The sequence below is a fragment of the Oryx dammah genome, unplaced genomic scaffold (assembly GCF_014754425.2).
Source record: "Oryx dammah isolate SB20612 unplaced genomic scaffold, SCBI_Odam_1.1 HiC_scaffold_8, whole genome shotgun sequence".
Lineage (NCBI taxonomy): Eukaryota > Metazoa > Chordata > Mammalia > Artiodactyla > Bovidae > Oryx > Oryx dammah.
Window position 1 is genome coordinate 37932008 of NW_024070192.1, and position 23172 is coordinate 37955179.

The window sequence follows — 23172 nt, forward strand, 5'->3', positions numbered from 1 at the left end:
TTTGAATAAAAAATAGGAATTCGATAAGTTGAGGTCTGGTGTGGGTGTCAGGGATGGAGTAAGAGAAGGGAAGGAAAAACATTCTAGGTGGAAGGGCCAGACTCCGTAAAGACACACAGGAATAAAACAATGCAAAGCTGACTGGAACAGAGAAGAGCTAAAGGCAAATGAGTCTAGAGAGGTTGTGGGGAGGGTGGGACAGATCATAAAGGGTTTTTTGTGTTAGAAATTTCAACATGAATAATTTATTATTCTGTGCTAAGCACTGTGGTAAGTACTTGTATGCATTAGCTCACTTAGTCCTCCCAACAATCTCACGAAAGGGACACTATTATTATGAATATCCCTATTTTATAAATGGGAAAACCGAGTCTGTAGACTGTTAGAAATAATCAAAATGAAATTGAAAGTGGCTAAAGTCACACAGCAATATGTTATAGATTAAAAAAATAACATCTAATTAGAAACTCTAAAGTCTATAATATTGAGTCAGAGAAAATTAGCCTTGATAGAAAGAATCAGTACAAAACTGAAACCACAGTGGCCTAAACTGCACATTGTAAATTTTGTAACCAGCTAAAATTTGATGGGAAAATAAAGTATTTTTCCCAAAGTATATATATGGAAAAATTGACCTAGAGAAATTGAACTTGTGCATTGGACACAAAGAAACATTCACAGTGGGAGAAGGAAGCTTGGTAAAGCTTATTAGATACAAAAGCCAATTGATAAAAAAAATTTTTTTACTAAAGAATTCAGAAGGAAGAGAGTCTATTCCAAAGAAAATAATTTTGGTAAAGTGCAAAAATAAATGCTGAAAGTTTCAAAGCAGTTTAATTGTGTGCTATAGAGCACTGAATATAGAATGAAATTGGCTTAATGGGATTTGTTTTGCAAGAATGAAATTATATATATAGACATATACATGTTACAGATAATGACAATATTAGTATGATTTTGTAAATATATTTGAAACTGTAAATACGGGTTCCTTGGGGTCCAAATCATGTGATAAAATGTTCTTTACTTGGCTGTCATGGCCTAAGAGAGGGAGGAGGGGAGGCTCTTGCAAGGATTGGAGAGGGAGGGAAGTGGAAAATTAGACCAAGGACCTTTGAGAAGGATCTTGAGAGTGGGGGATTTGGGCATTTAGGACAGGAGGGAATGTCTTAAAAGAATGCATTTGTGAGCTAGAGACAGGTTTGGGTCACATTTCTACTAGCATCCACTGCCCTCAGCTGTCTTTACCACCTACACCGCTGGAGCCCAGAGACTTTGTTATACATTGGTTAGGAAGAAGGACAAATGAGTTCTTTCAAGGTAAAAATGGATGGCCGGGAAGGACATGCTTTCCAAGATGGGAAAGAACATGAGCTTCTGGGGTTGGGGGGAGGCGGGTGAGTGGTCTGGAGGAGGCTCCTGGCTTCCTGGGGTCAGCGCAGAACAAGTGGGCATACCCGAGCATGAAGCTTTGTGATGCTTTGTGTGGGTGACTCTCGGTGGACAAAGGACCATTCAGAGTGTCTTGATTTATTCATAATGTCGCCTTTACAATCAGCCCTCATTTCTCATTCACATTTCATCGTCAGAAGAGCATTTTAAAATCTATAGATATCACAACTGTTGCTGATTGACTTTAATACTTTTAGCATTAATTCAAATGTGAACAAATTTAAAATAGTGAGCCTGTGCTATTAGTTTCTAGTAGTATTTCCATATTACTTAAAAGCATACAACATTTAACTCTATGCTCAAGTTAATAGTTTTTTTATATAGTATCTGTGCTGCGCTGTACTGAGTCGCTCAGTTGTGTCCAGCCCTGCAATCCCATGGACTGTTTCAATGTTAAAATTTGAATTCTAAGGCTGTTTACTAAGAACGTTAAACTATCAAAGGATAAGGTATACAACGCTATAGATAAGAAATGCACTTCTTTGAATAGGCTACATATATAAAGTATGATCTCTTTGAAAGACATTCATTAATACATTCATTAATTCAAGAAATTTACCTGAATGTCCACTGTGTGAAAGGCACCAGGCTAGGAGCTGTGGAAATGATGATGAGTAAGGCACAATCCTGCCCTTCAGGACTTTATAAACTAGTAGAATTTTTCAAGGTACTCTCTAACAAGTGAGCTACAAGTGATTTCTAATGTAGAGAGGAGCGAATACTTTTTGCATTGAGTGTTAGTTTAGTCGTCTTTGCAAAAGCTTCTTTCTTCTCATAATATGCGGCCTCATTTACAAACACTGGGTACACAGTTTGGTCTCCACCCAATGAAATAGTCTTTCCATCAAGAGTTAAAAATACAGGATCCTCAGGGTGCAAGGGTTTCCAATCTTGATCCTTTCAGGAAACAACATACATAAATTACATTTGGTTTTTCTCCTACTTTACAAATTGTATAATGGAAAAGAATATGAGAAAGGACGTATATATATATATCTATCTCTGTATACTCATATATGTAACTGAATCACTTTGCTGTACACCAGAAACTAACACAACATTGTAAATCAACTATACGTAGTAGTAGTGTTAGTTGCTTAGTCGTGTCTGACTCTTTACGAGCCCAGGGACTGTAGCCCACCAGGCTCCTCTGTCCATGGGATTTTCCAGGCAAGAATACTGGAGTGGGTTGCCATCCCCTTCTCCAGAGGGTCTTCCCGACCCAGGGATCAAACCAGGTCTCCTGTATTACAGGCAGATTCTTTACAGTATGAGCTACAGGGAAGTCCTGTAAAAAAATCAACTACACTTCAATAAAAAAATAAATTAAAAAATTCTTATGTCAGGCTCTAGACAACCAAAATGACAGCATTATCTTCTTTTAAAAGAGACAAGTTAGAGGTATGTGACTAAACTGAGAACGAGCAGTTTGTTTTGGCAGCAGTTTTAAGAGTTCCCCTTTTTATTTTTATAACTACCACATGATCAGAGTCTGCTTTGGTATCAAGTTCACCTTGAATGTTGCTGAAGAGGTTCATAATATCAAAAACCAAAACTACATGCACATGTTCTCAAGTGCAAATTTTATCTCTTGCTAGCTGAAGTTAAATTCCGCTCAGCAAAATTTAGGAAATATTCATTAAGAGTCTTCTGTATATAAGACATTCTACTGTTAGGAATAAAAAATGAGTGACCTTGTGCCTGCATTGCTAGATGGCTCTATTCTGGTGGGGATTGGTGGGAGAAGGTGGGGATGGGCTGGGAAAAGTCTGGGAAAAGCACCAGATAGGTGAATATTTCCTATACGTGTTCCCACATTATGATAACAACTGAATCATTGAAGAGGTTCACAATCTTTATCTTTCTGTCCTTTAAAACACGGCCTTCAGGCTCCTTCAAGTTTCCACCTGGATCCCACTAAGGCACAAAGCTGGATCTGCTCCACTAGTCTGTATTTGGGGCAGGCTGCTTTATTAAGTTAGAGAAGGCAATGGCACCCCACTCTAATACTCTTGCCTGGAAAATCCCATGGACGGAGGAGCCTGGTGGGCTGCAGTCCATGGGGTTGCTAAGAGTCAGATGACTGAGTGACTTCACTTTCACACATTGGAGAAGGAAATGGCAACCCACTCCAGTGTTCTTGCCTGGAGAATCCCAGGGACAGGGAGCCTGGTGGGCTGCCGTCTATGGGGTCGCACAGAGTCGGATATGACTGAAGTGACTTAGCAGCAGCAGCAGCAGCTTTATTAAGTTGTAAGTCTGAATGACTATCATTAGGGTGATTAAATAGCAGTCTGAACTGGATCAGTGGTTTCCCACTCTAATTACACAGGCCAACAAGATCAGATTATCCCAGAGTGGGGACCCGGCGTTGCTATTTTCTCAAAGGCTCTGTAGGCAATGTGCCCCCAGGGTTGACTGCACCAGGCTAGACAATCCATTGGTTCTCTTCCATTTCTGAGGTCTGCTAGTGTGTGGAGAGATGGATGTGTTAGCTTTTTAGAATCTTGGCTCCTCTCTGCTTTTACCTCTGCCTCTTCCAGATTTAAACTTCCTATTCTTTCCTACGAGCCTCTTCTTCCCCTTCATTACACCATTATTGATCAGACCAGACAAAGAGCAGATAGATACTGGGGTCTTGAGGGGTCAGGGAAAAAAGGCAGAAAACATTCCAAAGGAGGAGGTTCTGATTGGTTTGCTCTAACTTTTACAGTAGTGATGACAGGGAGGTGGTAGCTCAACTGCAAAGAACCTTCGTTCTGGATCTGCCATCAGTAACTACAGGACTGTGGGAACATCTAATTTCTGAGCCTCCATTTTCTTACATTAAAATAGATATACTAATTCTTACCCATTGCACTTAAAGCAGGAATTTCATGTTCTCTGACCCCCATCCACATCTCATTATTCTGTTATAGCATCTGGTTATCTTCATTTCAAGACCACAGTTTAGACTTTAGTATATCTAGACTATAAGTTCCACATGAATATAAACCATATTCACTGATTTACCTCCAGAGCCAGCACAGGATTTACTCCAAAAATATTCACTCAGCGATGATCTGAATACCTTATCTAGACTAAAGTGTTTTTGAGAACATCTATTGAGGAAACTCACATATGTAAAATGCTAAATGGACTGTTAAGTGTTAGTCGCTCAGTCATGTCCGACTCTCTGCTGTCCATGGGATTCTACAGGCAAGAATACTGGAGGTGGTAGCCATATCCTTCTCCAGGGCATCTTCCCGACCCAGGTACTGAACCAGGGTCTCCTGCGTTGCAAGCAGATTCTTTACCATCTGAGTCACCACGGACTGTAAAGTTCTACTCAAAACTGCGAGCATGCTCAGTTGTGTCCGACTCTTTGCAAACCCATGGACTGTAGCCTGCCAGGCTTCTCTGTCCATGAGATTTCCATGGCAAGAATACTAGAGTGGGTTGCCATTTCCTCTTCCAGGGGATCTTCCCAACCCAGAGATTGAACTCACGTCTCCTCTGTGTCCTGCATTGGCAGGTGGGTTCTCTGCCACTGAGCCACCTGGGAATCCCTCCACTCAAAGGTAGGGCATCATTATTTTGAATATTTAAAAGAAATAGTAACCATTACCTGAAGTTTAGGGTGGATAATAGCAGCAATTTCTCCACTTTCATTCCTGGGATAATCAACTTTCTCCATTATTTTATAGACTTCAATAGCACAGGGAGGAAATTCTTTTCCTGTGACAAAATAAATAAATAAATATAAATAGCAACTAAAAAAAAAAAAAACACTCCTGATAAAAGGGAAGTTTATACTTCAAAAAAGGAAGAACAACCAAAAACTGAAAACAGACAGCTATAGGGAGAACACAGTATCTTTTTTGCTTTTAAACCATTTTATTGTGAAAGTACATAAAACACAATTTCACCCAGAAGTAGGATTGCTGGCATCATATGGTAATCCTATTTTTAATTTTTTGAGGAACCTCTATGCTGTTTTCCATAGCAGCTGCACCGACTTAGATTCCCACCAGTAGTGCATAAGGGTTCCCTTTTCTCCATATCTTCAATATAACTTATTTCTTGTTTTTTGATAATAGCCATTCTAAAAGGAGTGAGCTGATATCTTATTATGGTTTTTTTTTTGGGGTCTAAAAAATATGGAACGCTTCACGAATTTGTGTGTCATCCTTGCGCAGTGGCCATGCTAATCTTCTCTGTATCGTTCCAATTTTTTAGTATATGTGCTGCTGAAGCAAGCACTTATTATGGGTTTTTTAAAATAATTTATTTTATTTTTTATTGGGGTATAGTTGCTTTTCTATGTTGTGTTTCTGCTGCACAATGAAGTGAATCAGCTATACATATACAAGTAGCCCTGGTCTCCTAGCTCTCTCCCCCACCCCACTGCCCCATCTCGCCCACCTAGGTCACCAGGGAGCACTGAGCTGAGCTCCCTGAGCTATACCATACGTTCCTACTATCTATCTGTTTTACACATGGTAGTGTGCACACATCAATCCTGATCTCCCACTCCATCCTACCCTCTTCCTCTCTCATTACGGTTTTGATTTTAATTTCCCTGGTGACTAATGATGTAGAACATTTTTTCATGTCTGTTGGCCATCTGTATGTCTTCTCTGGAAAAATGTCTATTAGATCTTCTGCTCATTTTTAAATCAGTATTTTTTTTTTTTACTATTGAGTTGTATGAGTTCTTTATATATTTTGAATATTAGTGCCTTATCAGATATATAATTTGCAAATATTTTCTCCTGTTCAGTAGATTGCATTTTCACTCTGTTGATGGTTTCTTTGCTGTGCAGAAGCTGTTAGTCTAACGTAGTCTCATTTATTTTTGCCTTTGTTGCTTCTAATTTTGGTGTCAGATTCAAAAAATTGCCAAGACCTATACCTATTTCAGGAAGCTCACGGCCTATGTTTTCTTCTATACATTTTATAGTTTCAGCTCTTATGTTCAAGTCTTTAATCCATTTTGAGTTAATTTTTGCGTATGGTCTTTAAAATAGTGGTCATTTCATTCTTTTGTACCTAGTTGTCCAATTTCCCCAATACCCCTTATCGAAGAGACTGCCCCTTCTCCACCATAGATTCTTTGCTCCTTTGTTGTATATTAATTGACCATATATACATGGGTTTATTTCTGGGCTCTCCACTCCATTCCATTGATCTGTGTGTGTTTTCATGTCAACACTATATGGCTTAATTACAACAGCTTTGTAATATGAAGTTGGGGGCTTCCCTGGTGGCTCAGCTGGTAAAGAATCCACCTGCAATGTGGGAGACCTGGGTTCAATCCCTGGGTTGGGAAGATCCACTGGAGAAGGGAACAGTTACCCACTTCAGTATTCTGGCCTAGATAATTCCATGGATTATATAGTTCAAGGGGGTCACAAAGAGACAGACATGACTGAGTGACTTTCACTTTCACTTTGAAGTCAGGAAGTGTGATGCCTCCAGCTTTGCTCCTCTTTCTCAAGATTGCTTTGGCTATTCGGGGTCTTATATGCTCCATAAAATTTTAGTTAAGGATGTTCACAACAACACTAAACCAAAGGATGTTCTCAAATGATTCCTACCAGCACTGGGTCCACAAGTACACAGCGGTTGGACAGAGGTGGAAAGCAGAACTTAAAAGTCAGGGCAGGGGAGAGAGAGGCTTGGAATGAGAGTCAGGACACCTGTGCTCTAATCTCCCAGCTGTGTCAACTTGAGCAACGTGCTTAACTTCCCGATGCTCACTTTCTTTACCTGTCAGAAGAAGGTTTCACATCAGTTCATCTTGGAGGGCCCCTTCCAGCTCTGACATCCTGTGATTGTGTAACTTCAGGAGGACGTTCAGCAAGTTAGATGACTTTGCCATTGTGCTCCTCCTCTTAACTAAGTGTGTTAAACATCTGGGCAGCTCTTGAACAGTGAGATATTGGGATATAGCCAGTCTGCCCATAGTGGAGTGAAACTTACAGTGCTGCAGCGACATTAAACAACCCAGTGCCCAGAAACTTGGAAAAGGGGTAGTTTACGTTTATACCAGGCTACCTCTGAATAAACAGGATGAACTTTCATCCAGCACAGAGCCCACAGTGTGCTATGGTTGCAGTCCAAAGGAAAATCTTCCTTTCCCCTTAGTGCAGAAAGTGCAGCCAGGGTGGAATTCAGATATCCTGCCATCACTTCTGTACCAGTTTGCTTCCACTGCATAATATGTTATGCCAGAACTTTGTGGCATAAAACAACCCTCTAGTTTAGCTCATGAGTCTGTGGCTTGGTTGGGCAGTCCCTCTGGTCGAGGCTGGACCGGCTGATTTCTAACTGGCTTGCTCATGTATTTGCAGTGAGCTGGCAGATCAGCAGGAGGTGGATGGTCTAAGATGACTTAGCTGTCATATCTGGGCACTTGATGGGCCCTCAGCTGGAGCTGTGGAGAAGGCAATGGCACCCCACTCCAGTACTCTTGCCTGGAAAATCCCATGGGCAAGGAGCCTGGTAGGCTGCAGTCCATGGGGTCGCTGAGAGTTGGACTGAAGTCACGACTCAGTGACTTCACTTTCACTTTTCACTTTCATGCACTGGAGAAGGAAATGGCAACCCACTCCAGTGTTCTCGCCTGGAGAATCCCAGGGACGGGGGAGCCTGGTGGGCTGCCGTCTACGGGGTCACACAGAGTCGGACATGACTGAAGCGACTTAGCAGCAGCAGCAGCTGGAGCTGCAGAACTATTGGCTGGGAGGCCTCAGTCTTCAGCCTCACGGGCTTGTATAGTCCAGCAGGCTAGGTGAGCTGATTCACAAGATGACAGTGCAGGTTCCTAAGAGCAGCGAGACAGCAAGCCCCGACACGCAAGTTCTTTTCAAATCTCTTCTGTGGTATAAAACATGTCACATGGCCAAGCCAGATCCAGGTGGTAGGAAAACAGACTCTATCTCTAGCTAGGACATGGAAGGAGGGAAGGGAAGAATTTGTGGCCATTTTTATAATTTACCAAATCTTTCAAGATGAAGACGGAAACATCAGATGTCAGTCATTTCTTTAAACCAGAAGGTCCACTGGGAGGAAAGAAGAAAGTGGTAGAACACAAAGGAGCATGTTTTTGCTACTTAGCATCTCAGAGCTGGAATGACTCTCAAACGCTTAACTTCCATTGATGCTTGAATATTCTCTGTATCTTTCTGGCTAAGTGGTCATCTTAGCCCTGCTTGAACAGCCTCACAAAGTGTGGTCTGTTCCACTGTTGGTCAGCTTTGTTAATCAGAAATTTCTGTCCTTAGATAACATTATCCCACAGACTCTATTCTGCCCTCCAAGTCACAGAAAACTTGCCTAATTCCTTTCCAATATAACACTTCTGAAACTCTAAAATAAAATTGGCTTTAAGACTCTTTTTGCCAGTCTAAGTGCCTTTAATTTTATCAACCAGCACTCAAATATTGTCACATACACGAGGATACATGTGAAGGTATTCTGTAAACTGAACTTCTATGTGCATCCTTGGGATTAGTTTTATTATGGTGGTTTTCAAACTCTTCAACATTCTCAATCATCTCCTTAGCTAACCTCTACTATAAGATATTTCTCCTGAAGTATGTATTCAGAATTTATTCACAGGTCTCCCCAAGTGTGTATCCAAGGCAGAAAAGAGATTATTTCCCCAATCTAATGGGATAAAATGGTTTTGTATTTTAATTTGCATTTCTGACTACTAGTAATATTGGACATCTTTTCATCTTTATTGGACATCTGTATTTCTTGTTATTTCTTTGCTTTTTAAAATGGACATTAATAGGAAAATTAGGATTTCATTTGTGAGACTTTATTTGGTAGCTGTTTTTCTTAAATGTGTCTACACTGGTCATTGAAGAATGGCTGAAATGATTAAATTTTTTTTAAAAAACAACTAATATCACAAATGTGGGAAATTTGACCTAGGGCCCATTGTTATTTCATTGTTTAGTGGTTTAAGTCATTATGCGTACTCCATCTCATCTTCCTTTCCTGATTTATTTGCACACATACAAGCTAACAATGAAAGAAACAATTTCTGCCTACCTACTACTTACCTTCATTGAAATTGTATATAAAATCAAGAGCATGTTTAATCATTTTTCTCATTTGATCTAGAATATCAGCTCTCAGAACCCCCTGAGGCTGGGGACCAACTTCTATACCTAGGTACAGAAGGGGAGATAGTCACATTTCATGTGTTAGAATATAAGATTGAGCATTTTCAAACATCAAGATCTAGAATCGCATCATTAAAAATGATTAAAAAGGCAGACCATGTAGCATAATGGAAAATATGTGAGACATAATATTGGGCAATAAATAAAGCAGAACATTTACAAGTTACATGCATAGTAAATAAAGACTGGAGAGAACATAAGAAAAAAGAGTTGTGTTATAGTAGTAAGGTCTCGTGGGTCTTTTTTCTCTAAATTTCCTTCAATGTTGTTAAAATATTTAAAAATCATAATACAGTAAAAGGAGCAGACAACTTTATATTGACAAAATAGTAAGTGACCACAAAGAGACACTGTCATAGACACAGCTTGTAGGAGAAAAACACATCTATTTAGTAATAGAAAGCTAAACTAAACAAGCCATGGATTTAAGTCAAACAACAATCTATGTGACCCTGAAGCCATATTCTTGCCTTTAACATAACAACCCAACCTGCCATGATAGTCAATGGTTTTAGTTTTCTGTGGAAAAAACCTGTTTTCATTTCTTCTCATCACAGTAAAATTAATTCCCATACCATCAGGTCTACTTCCTGTGGCTGTCAAGCATTCTTCCGTAAACCTACAAAATATTTTTCTCTAAACCACTTATCTAGTCCTTTCCCTCCTGTCCAAGTCTCCCACACTGTTATCATTACAATCATCACCTTATTCATTTATAAAACTATTTACCAAGACAACATCATCCAATCCTTTCCATCAATTCATATACATTCTTTTCCACCTATCCTGTTTTCACCCACTTCTGTTATTTCCCCATTCACAAAATCTTACTGTATTCCCTTTTATCTTCATTTTTCACTTTTGTGTTTAGCTTTTCTGGATATATATTTGGGCATATATTTAAGAATATGGTATAAGTGTGGCTAAGGTATGCACTGATGCATAAATGATTTGTAAATATGTGAAAATGTGTTTGTGGATATGTCTGTCTGCGTTCTGTGCAAGGTATTATTGCTTCCCTACCCAAAATTCATTCCATCTACTCCTTGCTGACAGAGTCCTGATTTTGGCTGGGTTTCCAACTTAGGGGTAAACACAGAACAGTTTTGCTTAGTCACAGTGCTCCATCAGCCCTAGTAATTAATTGAAGAGTGCATCTATGACTTGGTTCTGAACAACTGGCCACAACCGAAGGTCCACAGGGGAGTTCCTGGGAGTCTCCTTTCTTCCACCAGATACTGCCATGTTGCACACGATGCTAGAAATTACAGTGCACATTTTGTGCCACCTAAAGTCATGTTGTTGTTGTTTAGTCGCTAAGTCATGTCCAACTCTTTTGAGACCCCAGAAAACTATGGCCTACCAGGGGATTTCTCAGGCAAGAATACTGGAGTGGACTGATATTTCCTTCTCCAGAGGATCTTCCTCATCCAGGGATTGAACTCGTGACTCCTACATTGGCAGGTGGATTCTTTACCGCTGAGCCACCAGGGATGCCCATCTAAAGTCATAGAAGTATTACAAAATACTGAGCTGGAGAGAGTGTCTCTCTGATCTTAAGTGTCCCCTCTGCCCATGACTGGATGATATAAAAATATTCCAAATAATATAGTAAAGTAGGGATAATATTTCTAATTATTTATAATGATCTTAATATTCCCCCACACTGAAGCATTTGAAAGATTTGGCTCTATTTTCAGAGGAATGGGATTTTTTTTTTGCCACACTACATGAAGGATCTTAATTCCCCAGCCAGGTATCAAACCCAGGCACCCTGCAGTAGAGGGGCAGAGTCTCAACCACCAGGGAAGTCCCTGGATCCATTTTTAAGAGCCAAATATATCAATAGATATTCGTTCTAGCTAAGAGCAGCATCGCCCATAAATGTAATAAACCAAAGCCTGGAAATCTTATGCTTTATTTGGTGTCATATATCTTTATCCTTTATTTTTAAGCACTTGGTTTGTTTGAAATAATTACCTAGACTTGGTCATTTAGCTTGCCTCAACTGATCCTTTGATTATGCACCAAAATTATCAAAAACCAAATAACCAAGATAACTTTAAATCTACTTCTAAGATGTATTGCTGTTGTTCAGTCGCTAAGTCGTGTCCAACTCTTTGTGACCCCCATGGACTGCAAGACAATAGCAATTTTAAGGATTACAGTGTGGTCTTCAAACAATGATGCTAGTACGTCACTCAAGAATGAGAATGGAATGTAGAAAACAGAGACTGTCGGAGAGGGTGTATGAGAGTGCAAGCCTGTGTGCTGGGAGTTACGAGAAGGTAAAGACAAATTTACAGCTCAGTAACTGACAGGGAAAACAATTGAATGGATGATAAACACAGGTTGTCAGAAACACTACTGCAAAGCAGATGCTGAGAGGGATGCTGGGAGAGAATTTTGCACGGGTCTTCTGTATTTCTGCATGTCTTGCCAGCAAGATACTGACTGCCTTGGCTCTAGTTTATTGTTTTAAGAATTTTGTACAGCGGATACCCTTGGGAGATAGGGCTGGTGTCTTGCTTGAGCAAAAAGCAGGTTGCTTACTACTCATTATGAAAGACTCAAATTCCTTTAGCTCAGTGCCTCTTTTTGGCATGTAGAAAGTTGGTCAATGAAAGTGAGGAAATGTGATATAGTTAGAGACAGCCTGGGGATAGTTTGCTTATTACTTGACAATTATAAGCCATAATGATAAGCAAAGTAGCTGCCAATAGTCTTTAAATTAGTTTTCTCAGAGTTTCGTCTCAGACATATTTTGTTTAGCTGTAACAGTGGGAAATGTGACTTACCAACAGGATACTTGGCTATAGAACGAGTGGTTGCATATTTGAGAGAAGGATGCTCAATAAGGTAAACATAGCAGGGTAATGGAGCCAAAGACGTCTGAAATGAATTTAAAACATGTTCTTATTATGTAAATGCCTTATGCCTTGTTCTCTTTGCTGTCAGTCAATAATGCCTTCAGTATGCTTAACTTCATCAACTAAAATTAGTAAGACAACTTTTTGAAACACATTCTAAACTCCAACTACATATAAAATTAGATTATATGTAACTTTCTGGATAAAATGTATTTTAAACAATTCTCCAGAACCACGTACAAAGTATATAAATAAATTCTTCTGAATGGCTTTCGTTATTTTTGTTTTCATCACTTGTTACACTGAGTATTTAGCTTACTATGGGTCTCTTAAAGAATTCTGTTTCTACCCTTGTGGGCCAGATCTCTAGAGATGGCAAGTAACTCCCCCACTTATCTGAATAATTCAAGACAGGCCTCTTGGTTTTGATGACAATGGCAGCATAGAAAGTATTCAGCTCTCCCTTCAATGAGCAACAAAGAGACTGCATGATGCTCTCTTACCAGAACTACTATCTAGTCAATGTCACTAATTCAAGGAAACAAAAATGATAGTTAATCCTTACTATCTGCTACAAGCACTCAGCTAAATGCATTAAGAAGTTTTTTTCTTATGTAAGGCTTATTATGGGCTTCCCTGGTGGCTCAGACAGTAAAGTGTCTGCCTGCAATGCTGGATTCCTGGGTCCGGAAGATCCCCTGCAGAAGGAAATGGCAATCCACTCCAGCACTCTTGCCTGGAAAATCCTATGGACGGAGGAGCCTGATAGGCTACGGTCCATGGGGTCACAAAGAGTTGGACATGACTGACTTCACTTTCACTTGGGGTAGCTGTTATTGTTATGCCAACTTTATAATACAAGGAAAGCAAGGAAGTTGATTATCTTGTTCAAGGTTAGCAAGTGAGAAAATCAGGATTTGAACCCAGGTACTGGCTATATGGGTCACATATTTTTCATTAAATCATACTAGCTCACACTAGCGCTCTGGAAGGAAGGCTATCCATTACATAGAAATAATCATACAGTTTATTATTTGTGTTTTGCTTGACAGTTATTTTCTAGCAGTTTTTCTTGTTATAGGCACTGGACTGCTGATTTTTTCATCTTGTAGATTTCTGAGCCTTAAGATGATTAGCTATATGAAGTACCGAAAGATCAGATGTATACTGGGGTATATGAATCAAATGGAGACAAAGACAGGGCTAAAGACAGTCAATCTTTTTATCATTGGTCTTTAGTCAACATTAAATGACTATCTTTTAAGCTTCTTAAAACTGTAATTGAGCCACTTCAACCACTTCAAAATTTTGGTATTAATTTTACTGAGAAACCCATGATTACTGTCATAGTCATAATAAAAGATCTAAAATTTTATAGACACAATGATTCATATGTTCTATTATTTTTTCATTATATTTATTATTTTGCTCATTTCTTCTCCTTTTCTTCTGCCTGTCACTGCTACTTCTATTCTGGTGCTCCCCTCAGCCCCTCATTTCTCTTGGACCCTCCCTCCTCACCCTTTTCTGGTTGTTTCAACATCTATAATCAACTTAAAATTACAGGTCCTAGGCTAACTTGTAAATCAATAACATTGACATTACCTTAATATAATGAAACATCTGAATTAAAAAGTCATTCTTGGAATCTTCAAGAATAAGAGTGCACCCCATGTTAGAAGTAGTGTTGTGAAGGTCAAAAATAATGTCATAGGAATCTTCACTGTCTTTTGGACCAAATAAATGATTGATTTCTTGAGCCTTTCTCACTTCATATGGCAAATCCTCTGACTTTTTTTTGCTGTTATTAGCAGAAAGAAAAAGATTAACAATAGCTGTAGCTAAGATAACATAAATATACAATGAGAACACAGTATATTAGAAACCTGGCACCAAACCTTTAATATGAAAAACCTCAGAGGGAAGGGGAACTTTATTTGAAAATTTTATAAATGAAAAATTACATTTTCCCCTCTGTTTGATTCCAAGTCATGTTGCATTGACATGCTTGCAGATAATAGTTCATTTATGTGGCTAGTCACAGGAAGGACACTTCAAACAATTTATCATTTGACTTCAACTCTGAATGAAATTCATCCATTAATTTAATCGAGAGTCCCTTAGTAGTTAAGTGCACTGGGCTATAATGAAGCTAGAGCATCAAATGCACCTATTATTTTTTACACTCTAGCTATTTCTAGTGCACAAGAATAGTCAAACTTAGGAGCTCACATCATCTCATTAGGGATTCTTAAGTGATTCTAGGACCCACTAGTGGTCCAGGGTCAAGGTTTACAGAGAAGAGTCTGGGTACCCTGTGAAAATGCAAAACATTGCAGGTATATGCATATATGCATTTTTCTAGGATGAGGGTTGATATCTTTTAAATTGAATTCTCAAATGAGTCTCTACCTGTTGCCCCCCACTTCCAACCTCAACGGTTAGGATACATTTTTTTCTTAATGTACATGATAATTTAAATTTATTTTTCTCATGAAAGCATTCAACATTTCCCTATAATTCCATTTATTGCTATTCTCTATTTTTGTTAGCATCTTCAAAAGACCTACAGTTTGCACCTGAGTAATTCTTGCCTGGAGCAATCAAGAAATTGGAGCAGCAGTTTTTCAACTATGAAGAAAAGCTGCATCCTAAGGCTAGTGCAGTGGGAAGACTGGGGCTTCCCTGGTAGCTCAGCTGGTAAAGAATCCACCTGCAATGAAGGAGACCCCGGTTTGACTCCTAGGTCGGGTCCCCTGGAGAAAGGATAGGCTACCCACTCCAGTATTCTCAGGCTTCCCTGATAGCTCAGATGGTAAAGAATCTCCCTGCAATGTGGGAGACCTGGGTTTGATCTCTGGATTGGGAAGATTCTCTGGAGGAGGGCATGGCAACCCACTCCAGTATTCTTGCCTGGAGAAGCCACACGGAAAGAGGAGCCTGGCGGGCTATGGTCTGTGGGATCGTAAAGAGTCAGACGCTAAGCGACTAAGCACAGCACAATGGGAAGACAGAAGTCTGTGGCCTTTATGATATCACTGAGCCACTGTACCTGCCTGGACTGCCTACCTCTGGACTTGTTATTTGTGGAAAGAAACCCTTATTTAAGTCATTGTTTTCAGATTTCTATTATAAGCAACCAGATAGTTCCTAAAGGCTACATGCGTATGTGTGTGCAGGCTAAGTCACTTCAGACATGTTCTTTGTGACCCTACGGACTGTAGCCCTCCAGGCTCCTCTGTCCATAGGATTCTTCAAGCAAGAATACTGGAGTGGGTTGCCATGCCCTCCTCCAGGGGATCTTTCCGACCCAGGGATCAAACCTGCATCCCTTATGTCTCCTATATTTGTAGGTGAGTTCTTTACCACTGATCCCCTGGTGGTTCAGTCAGAAGAGTCTGCCTGCAATGCAGGAGACCTGGGTTCAATCCCTGGATCGGCAAGATCCCCTGGAGGAGGAAATGGCTACCCTCTCCAGTATTCTTGCCTGGAGAATTCCATGGACAGAGGAGCCTGGTGGGCTGCAGTCCATGGGGTCACAAAGAGTCGGACACGACTGAGTGACTAACACTTTGTTTACCATTAGTGCCACCTGGGAAGCCCAAAGGCTACAAATGTACTTTAAAAGTTAATTAATGCCACAACTCCTTAAGTTCCTCCCTCCTTGCCGCAGCTGACTTGCTTCTCCTTCTCCCCCATGTAGGTAAATGACACCACCAGCTACTCAGGTGCTCAGAGTCAAGAAATGATGTCCTGAAAGATAATAAACATCTATTCAGTATTTGAATAATTGAAGGAGTTAGTAACCCACTAGATGTAGGGAATAAAGAACGTGGAAGGTTCTAAGATGATTTCCACACGTGATTAGTGGGTAATGGTGACATCACTGAGGTGAGGAATACAGGGAAAGCAGCAAAGTTTAGGAGAAGGAGGATGGGAGAAGGTAATTGACTAATCTATCTCATAAGTTTCCATAAACACCCTGAAAAAGCACTGTCCAGCCTCTGATAAATGTTAGATATAAGAAGTAGAAAGTGAGTTTAATTTAAAAGACTACTCTCATTGAAATGCAAGCCACTGAGTGGTCATAATAAGAAAACTCAATCTAGTTCATTTCAGAGTTATGTGGCAAATGAACATGCCAACTAAAGTTATTTTTCAACAAATCCTTAGTGGTAATGTAAGACTTAGTTAATACATATTTTAGGTGAATAGATAAACCTTAATCGTGTTGACATAACCTCAGTCATGAATATAAAGCATGGTTGAATTTAAAATTTATGTTGGCAAAAATATGGTTCGATATGTAAGCTATGCTGCTGCTGCTGCTAAGTCACTTCAGTCATGTCCGACTCTGTGCAACCCCATAGACAGCAGCCCACCAGGCTCCCCGTTCCCGGGATTCTCCAGGCAAGAATACTGGAGTGGGTTGCCATTTCCTTCTCCAGTGCATGAAAGTGAAAAGTCAAAGTGAAGTCGCTCAGTTGTGTCCAACTCTTAGCAACCCCATGGACTGCAGCCTACCAGGCTCCTCTGTCCATGGGATTTTCCAGGCAAGAGTACTGGAGTGGGGTGCCACTGCCTTCTCCTATGTAAGCTATGACTAATGTATAATTGCCCCAGAGAATGTATTCCATAAAGTGAGGCAAATTTGTATAAATATAGTAGCCATCTTTTGATCTGTGATGAGATTAAAGTAACTCTTTAAACTCAAAAGAGGATTTAGTAGAAAATGAGTATATAAAACTCATTATATTAGTTGTTGCTGGGCATGACTTATATCTTAGCTTGTCATCTGTTAGCTCATTGAGAGCAGAAACCATTTTGTACATAACTTTGTATTCCCACAGTATCTGGCACAGTGCCCCAGGAAGAGTAGGTGTTTAATAATATTTTTATGTAAATGAAAGAAGTGGTAAAAAGCTTAGAGGCCTAAATATCTACAGGAGTAATGATGTAAACAAAGGCAAAAATAATAAGGACATAGAGCATTAGGGTTGTGACTATATGTAATGTATCATCAGCTATAATTTAAATTCAGAAAATTCAGGTCTCAGGGACCCACTACTGAAGGTAGTACATGTACTCTTCAGATCACAGAGCAGTCTAATGTTTTCTGATGATGGTCATTTATTCACTCTTTCATTAAACAAACATTAACTGAAACATTGCACTTTTCTTAACTAGAACTTCATGCACTACCAAAATATAGTTGCAAAAAACATAGTAGTGAATCACCTAGAAAGCTAAAAAATATGTACCTAAGCATAGCGGTCAAATATTAATTTAATGCAAAAGATTTATGAAATCTGTTTCTTTAAAGATACGATTTAAAAATAAAAGCCTTTGTTATTTGTTGTCCCAGTCTAGATAGAATATATTTAAAAAAATAAATCAGTTAAGAAGTGTCTGATGTTTAAAAAAGTTTATAAAAGAGTACATGAATGTCCAGTTTAGGTAATTAATTCATCACATAGTATGACTAAAAGTGAAAGTGATCTTATTCACAATAGCCATTCTATTATGAACATGAGTATCATATGTATACACATGTGCTTTCATACATACTACTTTTCACACACACACACACACACACACAAACACACGTGTGCATGTGCACACATACAACACAAAATATAGTCTTACCCAAGATTTTCAGGGTCAAAAACTCGATTCAGGTCACAGTCAATATATCTGGTGCACTTCTTCACCGCTCTTGGGTTGGTGATAAATGGTTTTACCTCCAGCCCTGTTCTTTGAATTTCAGTGCTGTTCTCCAGCCAGTGCTTAACTAGAAATATTCCTGTTAGTTCATTCCCGTGAGTTCCTCCAAAGATAGCCACCTTTTTTATAGGGTCTTCAGCAATGTGACATGAAGTCATTTTTGTCAAGTAGGTTTATCTGATTTCGGCAACTCAGAAGAGAGGAGATCAAAGAAAACTTAATTTCTTAAGCAAAGTTTAGAAACTTAAATCTAAATGAGACTTTAACCTAAGTGCAAAGTACAGACTTCTCTTGAGTGGAGTATATTTTAATTTTCTGTTACAAGTTCTGAGCTCTGTTTATTATAGGGATACTCCCTTCTTTGGCCCTGCCCTTTACCATATTTGGGTTAAAATATGCAGAGATCAACCAGAGATGCAGCTGTTTACTTTAACTTCTACCTCCCTCAAATGGTCGGTAGACCTAAATGCAATAATAAGTTAGCATCTCACACTGAAGTGAAACTTCTGCTTTCTCTTTAGCCAGAATGTTTTCTAACAGTGTTTTCACGATTATTCATGGTAGTAAAAATAGATTACACTTTTCTTATCCTCAAAAATATAAAATAAAAGACTGGCCCATAGTATGCATCTTATTATTCAATATTTATATTTCTGCTTAAAACCATTTCTTCTCTGAAATGAGTTCAGGCCCTATTTATCTTCTGAGGGCATCTGAATTTCAGCTCTATAAACAGCCAACGGCAGATCCTCAGAGAACTCCTCTGGAACCACTATCCTTTCTTTTTCTTTATTTTCAGTACATTAAATTTATTCATAAAAAATCCTCAAAAATGTATACTTCTTCCTTTTTAACATAGTAAAACACAAAACTCTCAATTGAACTGACATTTATAATTCAAAATCAAATTAGCAGAATATTAAATACTTGAGAATCTTTTAAAAATATAAAGTTACATGCAACTTTGTAGAACTGACATAAAAGAATGGATCAAAAATGGGAGAATATTCCTTCATTCCTAAAAAGAAAATATGTCCAGTAGAAGCTGTGAAGATGCTTGGGTACACAGTTTCTTCAGTTGTAGTACCAAAGCCTGTCTTTGTGAATCTAAGAACTTTATGCATGTGAACGTCTTCTTACAACAGCAGGATGGACTGCCTGGTGCTCCCCTCCCTCCAATTACAGTGCAGTATTATAAAACTGACCTTTGGCCTCCAACCAGCATAGTACATAGTTTGTGAATGTTGATTAAAGATACTCACTTTGATTTAGAACCTCAGGACTTTTCAGTAAGTGAGCCTCTTCAGAACCCATGACTGTAAATGTCACCTGCCTCATTTTTGGGGGCATCATCTGTGCTTTGGAAAGTACGGCCAACCCACTCAGGTGCCACAGGCCCATCCGCTGGGTGGTCAAGCTGAGCAGGGTCATGGTTTCCTTTACAACATTTAAGGCGCTTCAACACATCAGCTATCAGTGTGTAGAACTAGTAAGGCATCAAATAAGCCACCACAAAAGTAGGAAGAGTGATAATGACAGGGAGTGAGGAGTGTGCAATCCAGTGCCCAATGGCAAGTGCTCACTGGCAACACTGGAGTAAGCGGACAGATGCAAGCCTCGGTCAGCCTAAGCTCAGACTGGAACTCGTTACCACCGTATAATTTAGGCAAAGTTACCACCAGCTCTGCACCTCCAGACACAGTGTGCAGTACAATCTATGTGGACTTCTTGTGATAAAGGACCTAGAATTCTAAATAGTGAATTAAAATACTAGACCTACTACCATATTTTATTGACTGTGCCAAAGCCTTTGACTGTGTGGATCACAATAAACTGTGGAAAATTCTGAAAGAGATGGGAATACCAGACCACCTGATCTGCCTCTTGAGAAATCTGTATGCAGGTCAGGAAGCAACAGTTAGAACTGGACATGGAACAGCAGACTAGTTCCAAATAGGAAAAGGAGTACATCAAGGCTGTATATTGTCACCCTGCTTTTTTAACTTATATGCAGAGTACATCATGAGAAACGCTGGGCTGGAGAAAGCACAAGCTGGAATCAAGATTGCCGGGAGAAATATCAATAGCCTCAGATATGCAGATGACACCACCCTTATGGCAGAAAGTGAAGAGGAACTAAAGAGCTTCTTGATGAAAGTGAAAGAGGAGAGTGAAAAAGTTGGCTTAAAGCTCAACATTCAGAAAACTAAGATCATGGCATCCAGTCCCATCACTTCATGGCAAATAGATGGGGAAACAGTGGAAACAGTGTCAGACTTTATTTTTCTAGACTCCAAAATCACTGCAGATGGTGATTGCAGTCATGAAATTAAAAGACACTTACTGTTAAAAAAAAAAAAAAAGACACTTACTGTTTAGAAGGAAAGTTATGACCAACCTAGACAGCATATTAAAAGCAGAGACATCACTTTGTCAACAAAGGTCTGTCTAGACAAGGCTATGGTTTTTCCAGTGGTCATGTATGGATGTAAGAGTTGGACTATAAAGAAAGCTGAGTGCTAAAGAATTGATGCCTTTGAACTGTGGTGTTGGAGAAGACTCTTGAGAGTCCCTTGGATTGCAAAGAGATCCCACCAGGCCATTCTAAAAAGATTCATTGGTAGGGCTGATGTTGAAGCTGAAACTCCAATACTTTGGCCATCTGATGTGAAGAGCTGACTCATTTGAAAAGACCTTGATGCTGGGAAAGATTGAAGGCAGAAGGAGAAGGGGATGACAGAGGATGAGATGGTTGGATGGCATCACTGACTTGATGGACATGGGTTTGGGTGGATTTTAGGAGTTAGTGATGGACAGGGAGGCCTGGCGTGCTGCGGTTCATGGGGTTGCAAAGAGTCGGACACGACTGAGCGACTGAACTGAACTGAACTGAACTACCATATTATTAAGCTAACTCATGTAATTTTTTGGAGATTATAATCACACTGGGTTTTTTTTTAATCCTTTCTTTCAGAAAGCTTTCTCATTGTGAGAGACGCAAGAACCAAATCAAAGATCACTGGGTCTTAAAAAGTTACTTTGAAACAAGACTTTTTTTTGGAAACATGCTTTAATTTCTTTCTCATGAAGTTATTAGTAATTCAGTGTCAACTTTCTTAGGGATATTCCTCACTTTTTGCCTGAATACTAAAAGACGAACAACTATTAATAATTTTCAAGACATTGTAATGCCTGAAAATGTCTTGAGACATGCTCTATATTCTAACCCGATTATATGAGTTTATACCGACACAGCCTAATTTACTGGCAGCAGAGACTCTCCACTGGAATGTGTTACTTAAGAAGGGGTCTTATTAGGGGAAACTATGCAGAATACTTTACTAAGATGATTACATTCTTTTGGAGAAATGAGTCTAAGCCATATCCAATTTGATTTCATGCTCAATCACCCAAAAAGTCAAATATGTTCAAGTACTGAAAACATTATGTACTAGTAATGGGAGATCGTTCAGAAGGAGTACAACAAGAGTGATTCCTCACAACTACAGAGTAGTTTAATTTAAAAAGTTTTTTTCCCATCTGTTTTCTCAGTTTATTCACATATCCACTTTAGGTGATAGGAAGGGTTAGCAATTGACATCCCCAGTGCAGTGGTAAGAGAAAAAAAGACTAATTTGGTTAAGTTGCCGAGTTTCTAGGAGAAAACCAGGCCTGGGATCCAAGTTTTCTGAATCCAAGTCGAGTATTTTTCACAGAACAATAGGGTGTTCCCTGTTATTTTTGGCTTTCCCCAAAATTCTAACTTTTCTCTTTCCAAATTCACATAAACAGTCACAACAGTGTGCTCAGGAAACAAACAAGCTTACAAACAAAACACATGATGGAAATATAAAATGTGAACGCTTCAAAATAGTTAATAAACCAATACCTGTTTTCTTCCTTTAAGAGATTATAATGCAGAGACAGAGAAAGCATAACAATAAAATTAAAATGCACACATTGAAATTACTGTTCTAATTTCAGAAAAAAAAAACAACCCTGTAGCTTTTGGTTTTCTGTCCACATCCATGTACACTGAACACTTCAGTGCAGAGATGCAGAAAACAAGCATAAATGTAAACAGATGACGATTGTATTATTTAGTTACTTTGGTTTCAAGAGCAGTAACTATGGTAAATTATTAACACTCGATTATGTTTTGTTTCTCTTCTGCCAATTTCTGGTTAGTTCTGTCCTTTGCCCTAGTCTCTCTGGAAATGCTGCTTCAGCTATGTACTTGTAGCTGGCACAAATGACTTGCATTTTGAGGCTTGTTTTATGGAATTTTAACAGATCAGCACTCTGAAGCACATCTAACATTCATAAAGTTTCCTTTACATGTCAAAATGAATAACTTTTTTTGAGAGTTAACGAATTGTAGTAATTCCGTCCTATACTTACCTTGTTTATTGTGTACAGAGTTTGTCTTCTGTGGAAAGCTTTATTAGAAAAAAAAGGAGAGCATTTCCTTAGAACTAGAGCAACAGAGGCTTTTCGTACTCTTATACCAAGTTAACTTCCGAAAGATTTTTAACTCCCTGTTTCCCAAAGCACTCTAAATATCTGAACCCTACAAAAACTCCAAATTTTTATTAGTCTAGTTCTTTTCGAGAAATTCAGAGAACTGATAGTATACAAACTGAGACTCTTTTTAGCTGTCACTATCTCACAATAAGGTTGAATATTTATCATCTGGTCTCAATCTACCTCTAATCCTATCTCCTAATAGTCTCTTTGACCTAATCTTCAAAGAAACTACTAATATATCTCATGGTCTCATACTCTTGTGAAGTGAAAGTCACTCAGTCTGGAAGGCTTCCCTGATAGCTCAGTTCGTAAAGAATCCACCTGCAACGTGGGAAACCCTGTTTCGATCCCTGGGTTGGGAAGATCCCCTGGAGAAGGGAACGGCTACCCACTCCAGTATTCTGGCCTAGAGAATTCCA

The 23172-nt window shown here is 39.2% G+C and overlaps 1 protein-coding gene and 1 non-coding gene across 2 annotated transcripts; both read right to left on the bottom strand.

The window, feature by feature from the left end:
- Positions 1-1514: 1514 nt before the first annotated feature.
- ASPA (aspartoacylase) lies at positions 1515-22938 on the bottom strand. Its single transcript, XM_040243739.1, has 7 exons — positions 22628-22938; positions 18149-18403; positions 14108-14303; positions 12431-12524; positions 9510-9617; positions 5060-5169; positions 1515-2349 (listed from the first exon to the last, which is right to left on the bottom strand). Exons 2-7 carry the CDS (start codon positions 18382-18384, stop codon positions 2152-2154), a joined length of 942 nt encoding a protein of 313 aa, XP_040099673.1. The 5' UTR covers positions 18385-18403; positions 22628-22938; the 3' UTR covers positions 1515-2151.
- On the bottom strand, positions 5586-5694 carry LOC120867512. The gene has a single exon (XR_005721933.1). It is a non-coding gene; the product is annotated as a U6 spliceosomal RNA (small nuclear RNA).
- Positions 22939-23172: the final 234 nt, after the last annotated feature.

What these genes read in the sequence shown, in the direction of transcription:
- ASPA (XM_040243739.1), bottom strand. Translation starts at nt 18,384, where the DNA reads ATGACTTCATGTCACATTGCTGAAGACCCTATAAAAAAGGTGGCTATC. An exon ending in TTTGACCCTGAAAATCTTGG is followed by an intron (nt 14,304 to 18,148) that starts GTAAGACTATAT and finishes TGCTAATAACAG; the next exon opens with CAAAAAAAAGTCAGAGGATT. An exon ending in TATATACAATTTCAATGAAG is followed by an intron (nt 5,170 to 9,509) that starts GTAAGTAGTAGG and finishes ATTTTGTCACAG; the next exon opens with GAAAAGAATTTCCTCCCTGT.